General features: G+C 41.8%; 1 protein-coding gene across 2 annotated transcripts in view; it reads right to left on the bottom strand.

Annotated features, from left to right (window-relative positions):
- The window catches only part of MACO1 (macoilin 1), a 68,754-nt gene extending 59,714 nt beyond the window's left edge, over positions 1–9,040 (bottom strand). Inside the window, exon 1 of one of the 2 annotated variants that reach the window (XM_088843613.1) lies at positions 8,752–9,040. In XM_088843613.1, coding sequence (XP_088699739.1) covers positions 8,752–8,831 — 80 coding nt within the window. In that variant the 5' untranslated portion in view covers positions 8,832–9,040. The remainder of the gene's footprint in view (positions 1–8,751) is intronic. The other variant, XM_055397361.2, reaches the window with a different exon arrangement.
- Positions 9,041–12,346: the final 3,306 nt, after the last annotated feature.

The following is a 12,346-nucleotide window of genomic DNA, read 5'->3' as shown; positions in this document are numbered from 1 at the left end:
TACATTATACTTACACACTGTCATACTGCTTTAGTTTTTCTAACAAGCATATGTTACTTTTCTTTTCTTAACTCTTCATTTTGAAATAGTTTTAGATTTACAGAAAAGTTGCCCAAATACTACAAAGAATTCCCTAATATCTTTCCACCATTTCATAAACGATAAAACATTTTATCAAGTTTCTGTCATCACTCTCTCCCTATATATGTGTACATTTTCCCCGAACCATCTGAAAATAATTTGTAGAAATAATGTACCCTTACTCAATTTTTTAAAAACAAGAATATTTTCTTATAAACCACAGCGCAATTATCAAAATCAGGAAATCAACACTCATATACTACTATCACCTGACCTATAGACATTATTCTAATTTCAGTAATTATCTCACTAATGTCCTTTATAGCAACAGACAGACCCACTGATCAAGACCAGGATCCAGGCCAGGATTCAGTCCAGGATCACATTTTGCTTTGTTGTCACAACTATACTGGATTATTTAATAGAAAAGAGATTCTCATTTTGAGAAGGAAAAAAGATTAATGTCCTTGCACAGGACACTCCTTCCTGGTAGCTGCTGCTTCACCTGAAACATGCAGATAATGACACGTGTTCTACATGTAGTAGAGTCTGAGAGGACCAAACTCTGCTATAAGTTATTGCATGTAAACACCATCCAGAAAGGATGAAATAGCACAGCAAGTAGAAGAGAGGTCAGACTGCAGGGTGAGATAGACTCTATCAAGTAGTGAAACCACCTGCAATCTCAGTTTTCTCATCTGTGTAACTAGTGTCTTTCCTGGAACTAAATAACAGAATGAAAATAAAATTATAGTAACAACAGTATAAAAGAAATCAACTTTTCAAGCAACTATGCCTGTGTCAGACACCATATTAAGTATTTTACGTGACTTAGGTCAATTATCCTTATAACAATCCTAAGTAGATAATATTATTTACTATCCTCATTTTACCAATGAGAAAACTGAGGGTTAAAGCAGGTAAATGACTTGTTCAAGATCACATAACTAATGTCGGAGGCATTACTTGAACCCAAGTTCGTATGATGTTAAAGCCCATATACTTAACTATCACACTGGACTTACCCAACTTGTTACATGCACAATAAATATTATCGCCCTTCTTTATATCCCTTTGTGTGTATATATTCAAGTTATATAATTGTTTAATTTTCCAGAACCAAGCTTTTAAAAAATAAGCAAAAACACTTTACAAAAGAATAAACCCTCAGTACCTTAATTTACAAACTATGACTCAAAAAACTTAATTTGTAAATACTATGAAGCTTTAAAAACAGAAAAAGATGCTAAAGTCAAATGCTCTTTACAGAAATAGCCATGGCACAAAAGATGGGACAATTCAAGACTGCTCTCCAATAACAGTCATACTCACAGAATGGTCACTGTAATAGAGAAAGACGTAGTTTAAAAATAAAAAGACGACTCATTTTTTAAAAAAGCCAGAAACCATGAGGTATAGTTTGTCAAGCCTAGAAAAAGACAAGAAAATAATACTTATTACATCTGTGAAAGAAGACTCCAACCTTAGTATTTCTATCATCTGAGACAGGGGTTTTTGTTTGACCAAGAAAACAGTCACCGTTCTCTCCAGAGCTCAAGTGACCTCACTACAAGATAGGCAGAGTACTGACTTTAGTACAGCGCAGCTTATTTGGGTTTTAAAAGTGTTTTGAAGATGAGCAAAGTAATAATATAATTTAAACAAGAGTGTGATTACTTCTAGCCAACTCCCCTGCTCTGGGTAGGAAGCAGATCCCGAACAGCCTTAATGAATCAGTGATTCCCATGGATACACCTAAAGTGGACTGGGCGCACCATTTCAAGCCACTAAATGCAAAACCTCCAAAACAGCAAAGGCAACAGAGGAGACGGGGTGAGGGATAAATGACTTCTGACGTTATAACCCTGTGAGTCAATGTAAGCACATGGCTCTTAAGGGCAGCAGAGGTAAAACTACAAAGGAAGGAAGGCCAATGCTATGAAGGGGCTTCAGAGTCTGGGGATGACAGGCACCTTAATTTTAGTTGAAATGTATTTTACGATGTTACTAAACCTGCAGAAATATTGAAATATTTCAGAGAACTTATTCACTGTACATTTAATTTATTTTATTTATAAAAGTTATGAACTGTAGAAAGTTTTACTTGTTGGGTCAAATGCTTGTTGCTTCAAATGCTTGTTGCATTTGAAGTGCTAGTTACAAGAAAATCAAATACCTTCAATGTATAAATGCTATTAAGTTTTTAAAGGACTCTGGAGTATAAGTAAGTTTGTTTAAAGAAATTTAGTCTATTCAACCTGAATCAGCTCTGTCAAACATTAATTAAAAGCCTCATTTTAAAAAAATAAATAAATAATGGTGGTGGGAGGGAGGGTTGGGAAGCTGGCTGGAGGTGGAGGTGGTGAAGTTTATAAATCTAATTAAAAATGAAGTTGCATTTCCATTTTCCAAATCCACCCATCCACCTGCGTACTGTATCACTAGACATTATGTACGATTTTACTTTGCGACAGAAACCATTACATTTAAAAATTCATTACAGCAAGGTGAGTTAGACACATGATGGATGCAGCTTTAATTCTGCCATATATTATTACAGTTAAAATGTAAATGATGAGAAATATTTTGTGCTTATCAGCATTTTTGTGGAAATGTGTTTTACAGTGATATATGTTATATTTCTATTATTGTGATGAAAAAAAAAGCAATACAAAAAGACGAAGTGTTTATTAAAACATGAAAAAAAAAAAGAAATAAATGGTTTTGCAGCACTGAAGAGATTATAGAAAGTAAATAAGCTAGATCAGACCTGTTTTATGTAGTAATTTTATAGTTTATTTTAATTATTTCAGTTGTAAAATATTGTTATACTGTTAATTAGTTCTGATTGTTCATATTAAACTATTGTAATGCAAAAAAATAAATAAATAAAATTAAAACAAACAAACAAAAAAAAAAAGAAGGCTGAGGAGCTGAGGCCAATTTGATGTCAGTTAAACTGAAAGTCAAAGTAAAGACAGAAAGCCTCAAAGAATATACTCTAATAGTTGATTACATTTTTACAACAAGTTTCCATTACCAGAATGCATTGCCTGAAGGTGAGAGACCTTAAGGAAATAGTCACTCCTCAGGTATTTGAAGAAATCCATGATGGGGGAAAAAAAAAAAGGGCAGCAGAGGGTATGTGTTTCTCCTGTTGGTATGTACCACTCTACTTATGAAGCCTGTTGAGAAGAAATTTATTTTTCTTCTGGACCCAATTCTTGAAAATGATCCAAGTAAAATAATTATACCCAAATCTGAGAAGCCTAGAGAATAAAGTAATAGCTATATTTGAAGGGCACACTAAATTTCATCAAGAAAAGTAACCCAAATTACAGTATTTCACTTTGAGGTTTCAACTAAGTTTATAAAATTTCTATCTGATTCTCCAGACTCCACAAGATATATATTCTATCCTGTTATAGCCCCTTAAGTATATCATCTGGATGGTAGCCTAGAAAATGACAAAACAAAACACACATATAGCCACATAAAACCCCAAAAGGTTAGTATCTAGGAAACCTGGGAGAAATGGCCAAAGAAAAAGACTCTGGAAATAAAAGTGCTTACAGAACATGGATTGGGTCCATGGTATATAGGTATATAACAAGAAAGTGAAAATAATAAGCTATTAAGATTACTATTAAAATCAATCTCCAAATCGAGTGAGGTTGAAGAAAAGCCATGAGGAACCAATATGAAGAAAAAGGAAAGTATCATTAATAAAACAGAATGCTTTTAAGCAAATAATCTGAAATAGATCATGTTCACTCCCTTCCCCACCTCAACTGATAGCAGCAACTTAAAGTAATTTTCAAAACATCTAATGAAACTAAACTGCCAAGAACACTCAGATAAGAAGAATCATAAATGAAAGCTGGAGGAAAGTATTTTTTTTTTAAGGTAGTACACTACTAGCAAAAATGAAGTACAGAATTCCAGTGTGGAAGATTTGTTTAAGTGTATTTTACAGAAACTACAAATATAAGAGTTAAGCTAAACACCTCACTAGAAAGGTTAGTGAAAACATTTCAATTTCTAAATTTTCCATTGTATTTACCCCTTTCCCCAATATCCCTCTAAAACAATACTGCGTTTATCACTTTTCTGTCAAGTCCAGCACCACTGAAGTTAAGGTCTACAAGATGATCAAAATGCTTTTAGGCTGTGAGGTTGCAACACTGGTATCTGGGGTTTCAGTTGCAGAACACATGTACAATTAAGGCAGCCAAGGGTCAGGCCAGCCTCAATTGGCTTTAATAAGCATGGCCCAAAGAAGTCTAAAACTAGGCTTAGGAAACATCATTAAGATAGCAGGAAAAGCAGTGAAGTGAAATCTCTGGAGATGAGATTATTCAGACAAGGGTTTGTAAAAGGAAATTAGGAAGCTGAGAAGTATATAAACTTTGACCATTTACAGAAAGTCAGAGGCCAGAAAATTCTCCTCTGAAATAAAGATGGGAAAAGTTATGGTACATACCAGGGAAGTCCCCAGTCCTAAAATGGAAAAGTCAGGTACAATATTACACTGCTTAATCTTCAGGCAACATATTACAAGCAGAACTCAGCACACCATGACAGGAAGTATCCATAAATCCACAAGTGAAGGGGTGCTTCCTTCAACTACCAGTTTGAGATATAAAATAATTTCCGGAAGTTTATAACACACACATGCCTTACTTAAAATTCTTATTATACTTACTTCGGTAAGCAACGATTTTAACTGCAGAGACTTTAAACATAAATGTTTCTGCCTCCGTCTCCTACTCATCAAAGCTTGTCTTCTCATCTTCCTATTATAAAGTCAGTAATTCTCAGAGGGGGTGGGGAACCTGGCAAGATGAAAGGTGTGGAACCACACAGAATTCCCTTAAGGCTTTTAAAAACTACATAGCACTCCAACCCCATCTCACCCGGAGAATCACTGCATGGAGTAATTAGATATTACTTTGGGGAGTGTCTGGTGCATGTGTGAAGGCAGACACAGGGAGACAGTCACTGCCCTAAAAGCCAAGGGCTTCTGACATCTTACAGTTAAGTAGGGTTATTCATTTTACTTTCTCTTATTAATAACTTTTTCCCACAATTTCCAAAGTACTTTCACATCAATTTCATTTGAGTATATGTATTTCCTCACTTAGTGGTGACTGCCTGCTTCATCATAAAATAGCACAGGGCAAAGTACGTCTGTCAATGCATCAGGTAAACCAGCAAGTGAAAATTTAATTCAAGTATTTTTACTAAATACTTTTTCTAAAGTATTTTTACTTGGACAGAACTCAAAGTTCTCTAGAACCTCAAAACCACTATACAAATTTAAGAGGGAATTATTATGGTCTCCTAGACTGTAAACTCCTTGAAGACAAGGATTCATATCTTATTCTGTATCCTCCATAATTATCTAAACAATGCGGGTTCTTAAATGAGTACAATGGATTGGCTTACATGCATTTATTTACTAATTCACTTGCTCAACACTGAGCACTGAATTCCTATTCTCTGTCAGGTTCTGTGCAGGCTCAGATTTTTTCAAAATGGCATTGAAGTTCTAGCCCATAATAATGTAAAAGAAAATGATCACCATTCCTATTTCCTTTCTCTTATTTTTGATTATTAACTTGACTGGAATAACATATTCTTAATACATTTCAGTTTTCAAATGATGGGTATACACATAAATGCAGGTAACATTAATATAACGTTAAAAAATTATTTTCCATCTACCTTGCCCCTGAAACAGAATTCTACCACAGCCATACTGATAATAATGGTATCATTTGACAATCACCTCAGTCACAGTTGCTGGATTGGAGCCCATGATTAAAAGCATCTCAGCAACAGGGATTTTTTTTTTTTTTTCTTCAGCAAGACCAAGCAGCAACTGATCCCTTGTTTTGACTACTCAACTTCTGTTGATAGTTGTAACAAATTTTACGGTCTTTCCTGACTCCTTTAAAAAATAAACCAAATATGGTAAACTGTGATAACAACAACATGCTAAATTAATAATGTTTGTATTAAGATGCTAGAATTTATACAGAGTTTCACAAACTGGACATTATCTCCTTTTAGTCCTCAAAACTCACTTGACAGATGTGAGAACTCGGGCTCAAAGCTGTGGTTGCCCTGTCTGTCCCACACAGCAGAGCTGGGACACTTGAGTCTGAACATAGGTCTCCTGACACTCTCAGTCCAGTGCTCTCTTCACCACAGCTCCCTCCTTGTTAGCCCAAGCTCAGAGCTGTGCAGACTGAGAACATGCAAATATTAAGTCCATGAAAGGTTATGCTGTGAAACAGTAGATAGTGGTTATCAGAACTGTCAACAGAGCCTCAGAAAAAAAACAAAGCTCTCTATTTAAATGAGACCAAAATTGGCCAGACATTGAGAAACAAAATGGGCAATAGATGGTGTTACAAACTATTTAGTGTAGACTTAAATGTGATGATGAACAGAAATTTGATACTCAGAAATCCTCAAACACCACAATTCATAACTAGCTCACTCATTCGGTCTGCTTTAGAAATAACTGGAAATTTTCTAAATCTCTTTTTGAAAACAAAACTGCAAAAAAACCCTAACACTATGATCTTGTTCTTCAGATCATAATATTCCATAATATAATAATATAAACTAAGAAATATAAATAACATAAACTAATAATATAAACTAAGAGATAAGTAAATTGAACCGCTCACTTGATATATGGTGCTCCAAGAGAAAAGACAGAAATATATGTAGGTCTTTTATTAACACTTAACTTAAAGAGTATCAAAAAGAAGCGCAGACAGATTTGAGAGCTGAAATACTATTGGTTTTTCACAATCTTACAGATGAAACTCTAATAGTTGCATAGGGTATTTACTACTAACCTTTAGGGTAAGAAAATTCAAATTTCAAAAGTTCATTAGTAAAATAACAGAACTTCATTAGACAATAAATTCACTTATTGGGGCATGTACTAAACTGCACATGTTTAAATACAAGAGAAGCTTAAATACAACAGAAAACATGGAAACTATACCGTATTCTCACTCTTCTGACTATAAACAGGTACATCATCATATGTTACTGTAAATAGCAGCCATTCAAATAGCACCGTTGTCCTTGGTTTACCAACTGTTTAATATGCTTTCTCTATTGTGTCACCATTAATATTAAATTGTCCAAATCATTTTCAACAGGCAGGGGGAAAATCTTTGCCTTATTCAAAAATTATAGTGTGTGTAACTTGAAGAGACGTTTTCCCCATCGATTAAATTTGTAGGAAAAATGTTTTTTGCTTTTACAGCTTTTGCTTAATTGGTCAGGTTTGATTGATTCAGCATGGATTTTTGGCCTGCTTTGCTTACTGCTATACTCTTACTAGCTAGAACAGGGCCTGGCACATAGTGCAGGTATTTGTTGAATGAATGAACTCTTCCTATGATCTGTGGCTCCTTACATAAGAATATAATCCAAGAACTTCTTACTTCAACTGACTTCTTAACTGCTTTTAAACTTGAAATAAAGAAAACACCCAATGTTTACATCAGTCAGCTGCCTGTGAAAAGGAATCTTTCTAAATGTGTAAAAAGGAGTATGAGCAAGGTGTACAGTTATGCTCAGGCAACTTGGGTGTCATCAGTTACCTCACGTATTTCTCTAAGTTCCACAGCTAAAAGAGCTAAATTGTAAAACACCGCCAGGACTCAATTATATGCACATCCTGAGAACTCTCCTTTGTAAACTAACCACTTCTCCTCTAAAATCATTTCTTTATCAAGGCAAGTACCATTTAGAATTAACACAGTGAGAACCAGAAAATTACAGTCGAACACAAACGCTGCTGAGGGAAGCTGGGATGGTCACTTAGTTGCCCCGTGAACCTGTTGTCCTACCCCTCGGTATTGAATTCAATTTCTATTTAAAGGGACACGGCTTTGCTTTGGGGAGGATTAAAAACAAAATAAACAACAACAACAACAAAAAAAAAAACACGTGAGTTTGGAGAAAAACTCCCTTTTAACGGGTTCGAAGAAAACTATCTGCTTAGAATTGATGCGGCTGAGAAAAGGGTCATCTCGCCTGAGTCTGGAGCGGGGCCACAGCGCCTAACTTGGGGGTGGGTATGAGCTTCAGCAGTCGGTGTCAAGTTTGAGATCCCGTAAGAGAAGTAAAGGGCGAGAGGGGGCAACGCGACCACCTGCCCGGTCCGCCAGGGGCCGCGGGGGTACCCTGTCTGCTCCCGACTTCGTCAGCCTTGCCCGTCACCGGGGCATACGGTCCACGCGCCTCCCAGCCCGGGCCGGCGACTCCCGGGCCAGAGGGGGCTGAGGGGCGGCCCGCGGGCCCCGGGAGCGGCCCCGAGGGCGCGGCGGCGCGGGCGGCGCAGGGGTCGCGCCCCTCCCCCGCGGCGGGGCCCGGACGCTCCCAACGGCGGCACGGCGGCTCCCTCTGCCCGCGCCCGCCGCGCCCTCCAAGCCGGGCCGGCGGCCCTCGCCACGCCCCGCGCTCCCCGGGGCGGACCCCCGGGGCCCCCTCCCTGCTGGGCAGCGCTCCTCCGAGGAGCCCCCGGCGCGGGCGTGCGGCCTAGTCGGGGTTACATAACGGGGCCCGGCCCCTCCGGAGCCGGCCGGGGGGCCCGCGGGGCCCGCGCCGGCGGAGGCGGGGGGCGCTGCCGCTCACCTGCCGTAGATGCCCTCGGTGATCCGGTTCCGCTTTAGGGGGCGGCGGAGCTTACTGCAGTCGGCGTTCCGCCGCTTCATCCTCCCGCTGGGGGGCCGGGTGCCCGCGCCGCCGCCGCCGCCGCCGTCTCTCACCTCAGCCGCCGCCGCCGCCGGCCCGCCCCGCGTCGGGCCTGGACTCTACCCCTGGGGCCGGTCACGCAGACATGGAGCCAGCACCCGCGGGGGAGGGGGTGGGACGGGGAGGAGGGAGGGGGGCGCCCAGAGCTTCCTCCGCCTTCGGAAACAAAGAAATGACAATTCCGGGGCCCGCCCGCCCCAGCACCAGCCAGCCGCCTGCCCCGCCTCCACCGCTCCGACGGACGGCCTCTCGGACCAATCGCAGGCGCCGCTACGCTGCTGCCGGCCAATCCTGGGGCCCGCTGAGTCAAAACGGACTCTAGAACCCACCTCTTTGAAGGACAGAAGAGTGCACCAATCATGAAGGTGTCTGAGGCTGCGTCCGAGCCTATCAGAAACGATTTAAATAGAGCCTTATAAATAGGCCCTATAAATATAACATCCTATATTCTGCCTTGTTACGAAGGTGCATTTCTTTATTGTTGGGTTGCATTTCACTGTATGAGAATTCACATTAGAGCATGCAGTGCCTTTTTTCCTTGTTAAGCTATCCCTAGCGCCCTATGAAATCGCGAGGCCTGGGTTTGCGGCATGTGCGTTTCTGCGCTGAACTGAAACTCCAGTCCGCCGCATCCTTATATAAGGGGCTGGCCGCATCCTCCTCGTCCGGGAGGCGCCGGGGGCCCTTCCTGAGGATCCTGGAGTGCTCGGCCAAGCCGGCCGCGTGTGCGAGCGACGGGGATACGAATGACAAAGCAAACCGCACACACACACACACACAGACACACACAGGCACACGCACACACCCTGCCAGCTTCCCGCGACGTGGTGGTGACAGCGCGGCGGCCAATCGGAGGAGGTGTGGGGCGGGGCCTCCGTGGTCCCGCCTCCTGGACGCGCGTCACAGGGGGCGGGGCCGTGGTGCGCGCGCCGTCGCGAGAGGTTGCTGAGGTGGGTGTGTGTGGGGCTGGGGCGGTGCGGCCCGGGCTCCACGTCCGCAGGGCTCACTTTGGCCGCGGCGGCGGCTTCTTTCGTCACCGCGCTTGCTGGACCTGGCGAGCGTCGACGTCGGAAGCGTCTCTGCCCTCGGGCAGGGTTCTGGTGCCGCGGGGAAGCCGGGTCAGCGACCCTTCTCACCTAACATTCCTAGAGCGCCCAATTGTGCTTGAAGCACCGCGCAGAGTGCCCTGCATCTATTTGTTCTTTTTCTTCTCATTGCTCCCCTGCAGCATCAGTTCAGTTCAGTCGCTCAGTCTTGTCGTGTCCGATTCTTTGCGACCCCATATGGCAAAATAGCAGTTATAAAAGACAAAGTTTTTTTTTTTCTAAGAGAAAAGAATAGATGTCAAAAAGAGGAATGCACGTCAGTAAAGAAAAACTGGGAAAACGTAGAGAAGTTGCTGAGGGCGAGGGGTGGGAAAGACACCCATGGATCTCATCACCTTAACAGAACTACTGTTAACAATCTGTATTTTTCCCTTTCTTTCCAGTTTCCTACCCCTGGATGATATATTACTACTATTACTGTTGCTTTTATTATTATTAAGACTTTCAGTTTTGTAGTTCTGCTCTTTGACATAAGCATTTTTACATGTTATATTGAATTCATCCTTCCTAAATATTTCTGATGGTTGCAAAATCTTCTATCAAGTGACTGTACCAACTTAACCATTCACCAACCGAGGGACTGTTAGATGGTCTTACAACACATTTAAAAAACTTACAGGAAAGCAGATGCCATCTTGTTTTGTCCTGGGATGCGTGGACATCTCCCAGCCCTGTGATCATTCCTTTAAATAAAAACCCACCCCAAGAAGGAAATTGTAATTGATCCCAAATGCATCATCCTCAACTGCTGCTGTTACTTTATACTGTCACAACGATTACCCAGTGCCTGGAAGAGAAGCCCCATTCTGTTTATTATGGCATCCAAAGCTGGTCACAAGGGAGACCCACCCCTCTTTTCCAGGCCTCCCAGGTCAGCAAGCCTTAATCTATTCACTGTCCTCAAATCCAGTAAGACAACTATGTCTTCCCTCTTACCAGCCTTTGCTTCTACAGAGAGCATCTCCAGCAGTACTGTTCCTCATTTGTGGTTTCTTGGATGAGGTTTGTCCATTCACCTGAATGAAAAGCTTCTTGGGGACTGGATTCATACCCTGTAGAGATGCATTTAGAAAAATTGCAAGAGTATCTGCTTTTTCAGAACAGGATTGAAATTCCAGCTTGGCCACTTACTAGCTTGGGCAAGTTACTGAATGTCTCAGAGCCTCTGTTTTCACTCAGATTTGTTTGAAGGCTGTTACCAGATGATGAACTCTCAGGGCCAGACATGCAGTAGGTTACTACAAGTCATTTCTGTAAACAGTATATCTGTTTTTCATCCTTTACCTCTACTCCAGCCTGTTGATAAAGTGTCACTGGGCAGCCAAGGATAACAAACTCTGTGAGCTCAAAGTTTCACCAAGGCTACCTATCATTGTGAAAGCATCTGAACCTAATGCTCTGCTTGAAGCAACAGAAAAAGACTTCTGTTGCCAAGTTGCCAAGGTTGGTTGCCAAGGCAGGTTGATTCATGGAAAAGGATACAGGTTGGTTCATGGAGAAGGATACCTAAATCAATATTACTGGAGGCTTGAAGGCATAGGTACATGGTGAGATCATGGCTTCAGACTCCATGGGGTCTGCCAACTGGAATAGCCCTCTTCTCCATGACTGCAAGTTTCCAGATTACCTGGGTCAGCAACTAAGACAGTCAACTCCGCAAGGTTAGAGGCCATATCTTTGGTCTTTCCCACTCCCCACTGGGTCCCTGTTGTCTAGAACAGTGCCATGGCACACTGTGGAATGGACAGGTTAATAGTCCAGAAAAAAGATGAGAGAGGCACTGGGGTCACTTACCAGCTTTCTGGAGCTCTCTGGCTAACCTCCCATCAACTAGGTTCCTGACAAGGGCATTCCGTGCTGTGGAGAAGTATAGAGTGGCTGGGAGTTACTGTTAGTTGTTGGGCTTCATGGGAGCAGAGGAAGGGCAGAAAAAATCCCAGGGTGATGGCCCAAGGAGAAGCAATCTGGAGGTCTGGGTTCCAGTCCCACTTGAGATATCAACTTGCTGGTGTCCTGAGTTGAGTGACTTGTCCACTTTGTGCCAAGATTACCTCTTAGAATAACTTCAAGCCCTATGTTTAGAAGCAGAACATGTTAGCTCCATTTTGCAGATGAGAAAACTGAGGCTCAGAGAAAACTGAGGCTCAGAGAAAACAAGGTCATGCAGTTGCTATTGTAAAGGAATTTGGCTTGAGTCACAAGCTAAGCTGTATGGAGCCTTGATGCTCTAGGCATCTCCTCTGGTGCCTGTAAATAACTCTTGATGTTAAGGGTGGTTGATATAATGATTGGCTGGAGTGGAATGATGGGAAAGGCCTTCTTGCCAAGAGTCCAAGGACATACCACTGTAAGTCTTCCCTTCTCCATTC

This window comes from Moschus berezovskii, chromosome 2 (assembly GCF_049115385.1).
Source record: "Moschus berezovskii isolate FMDL1 chromosome 2, NW_MosBer_1.0, whole genome shotgun sequence".
NCBI lineage: Eukaryota > Metazoa > Chordata > Mammalia > Artiodactyla > Moschidae > Moschus > Moschus berezovskii.
This window is presented reverse-complemented; position numbering and strand designations above follow the sequence as displayed.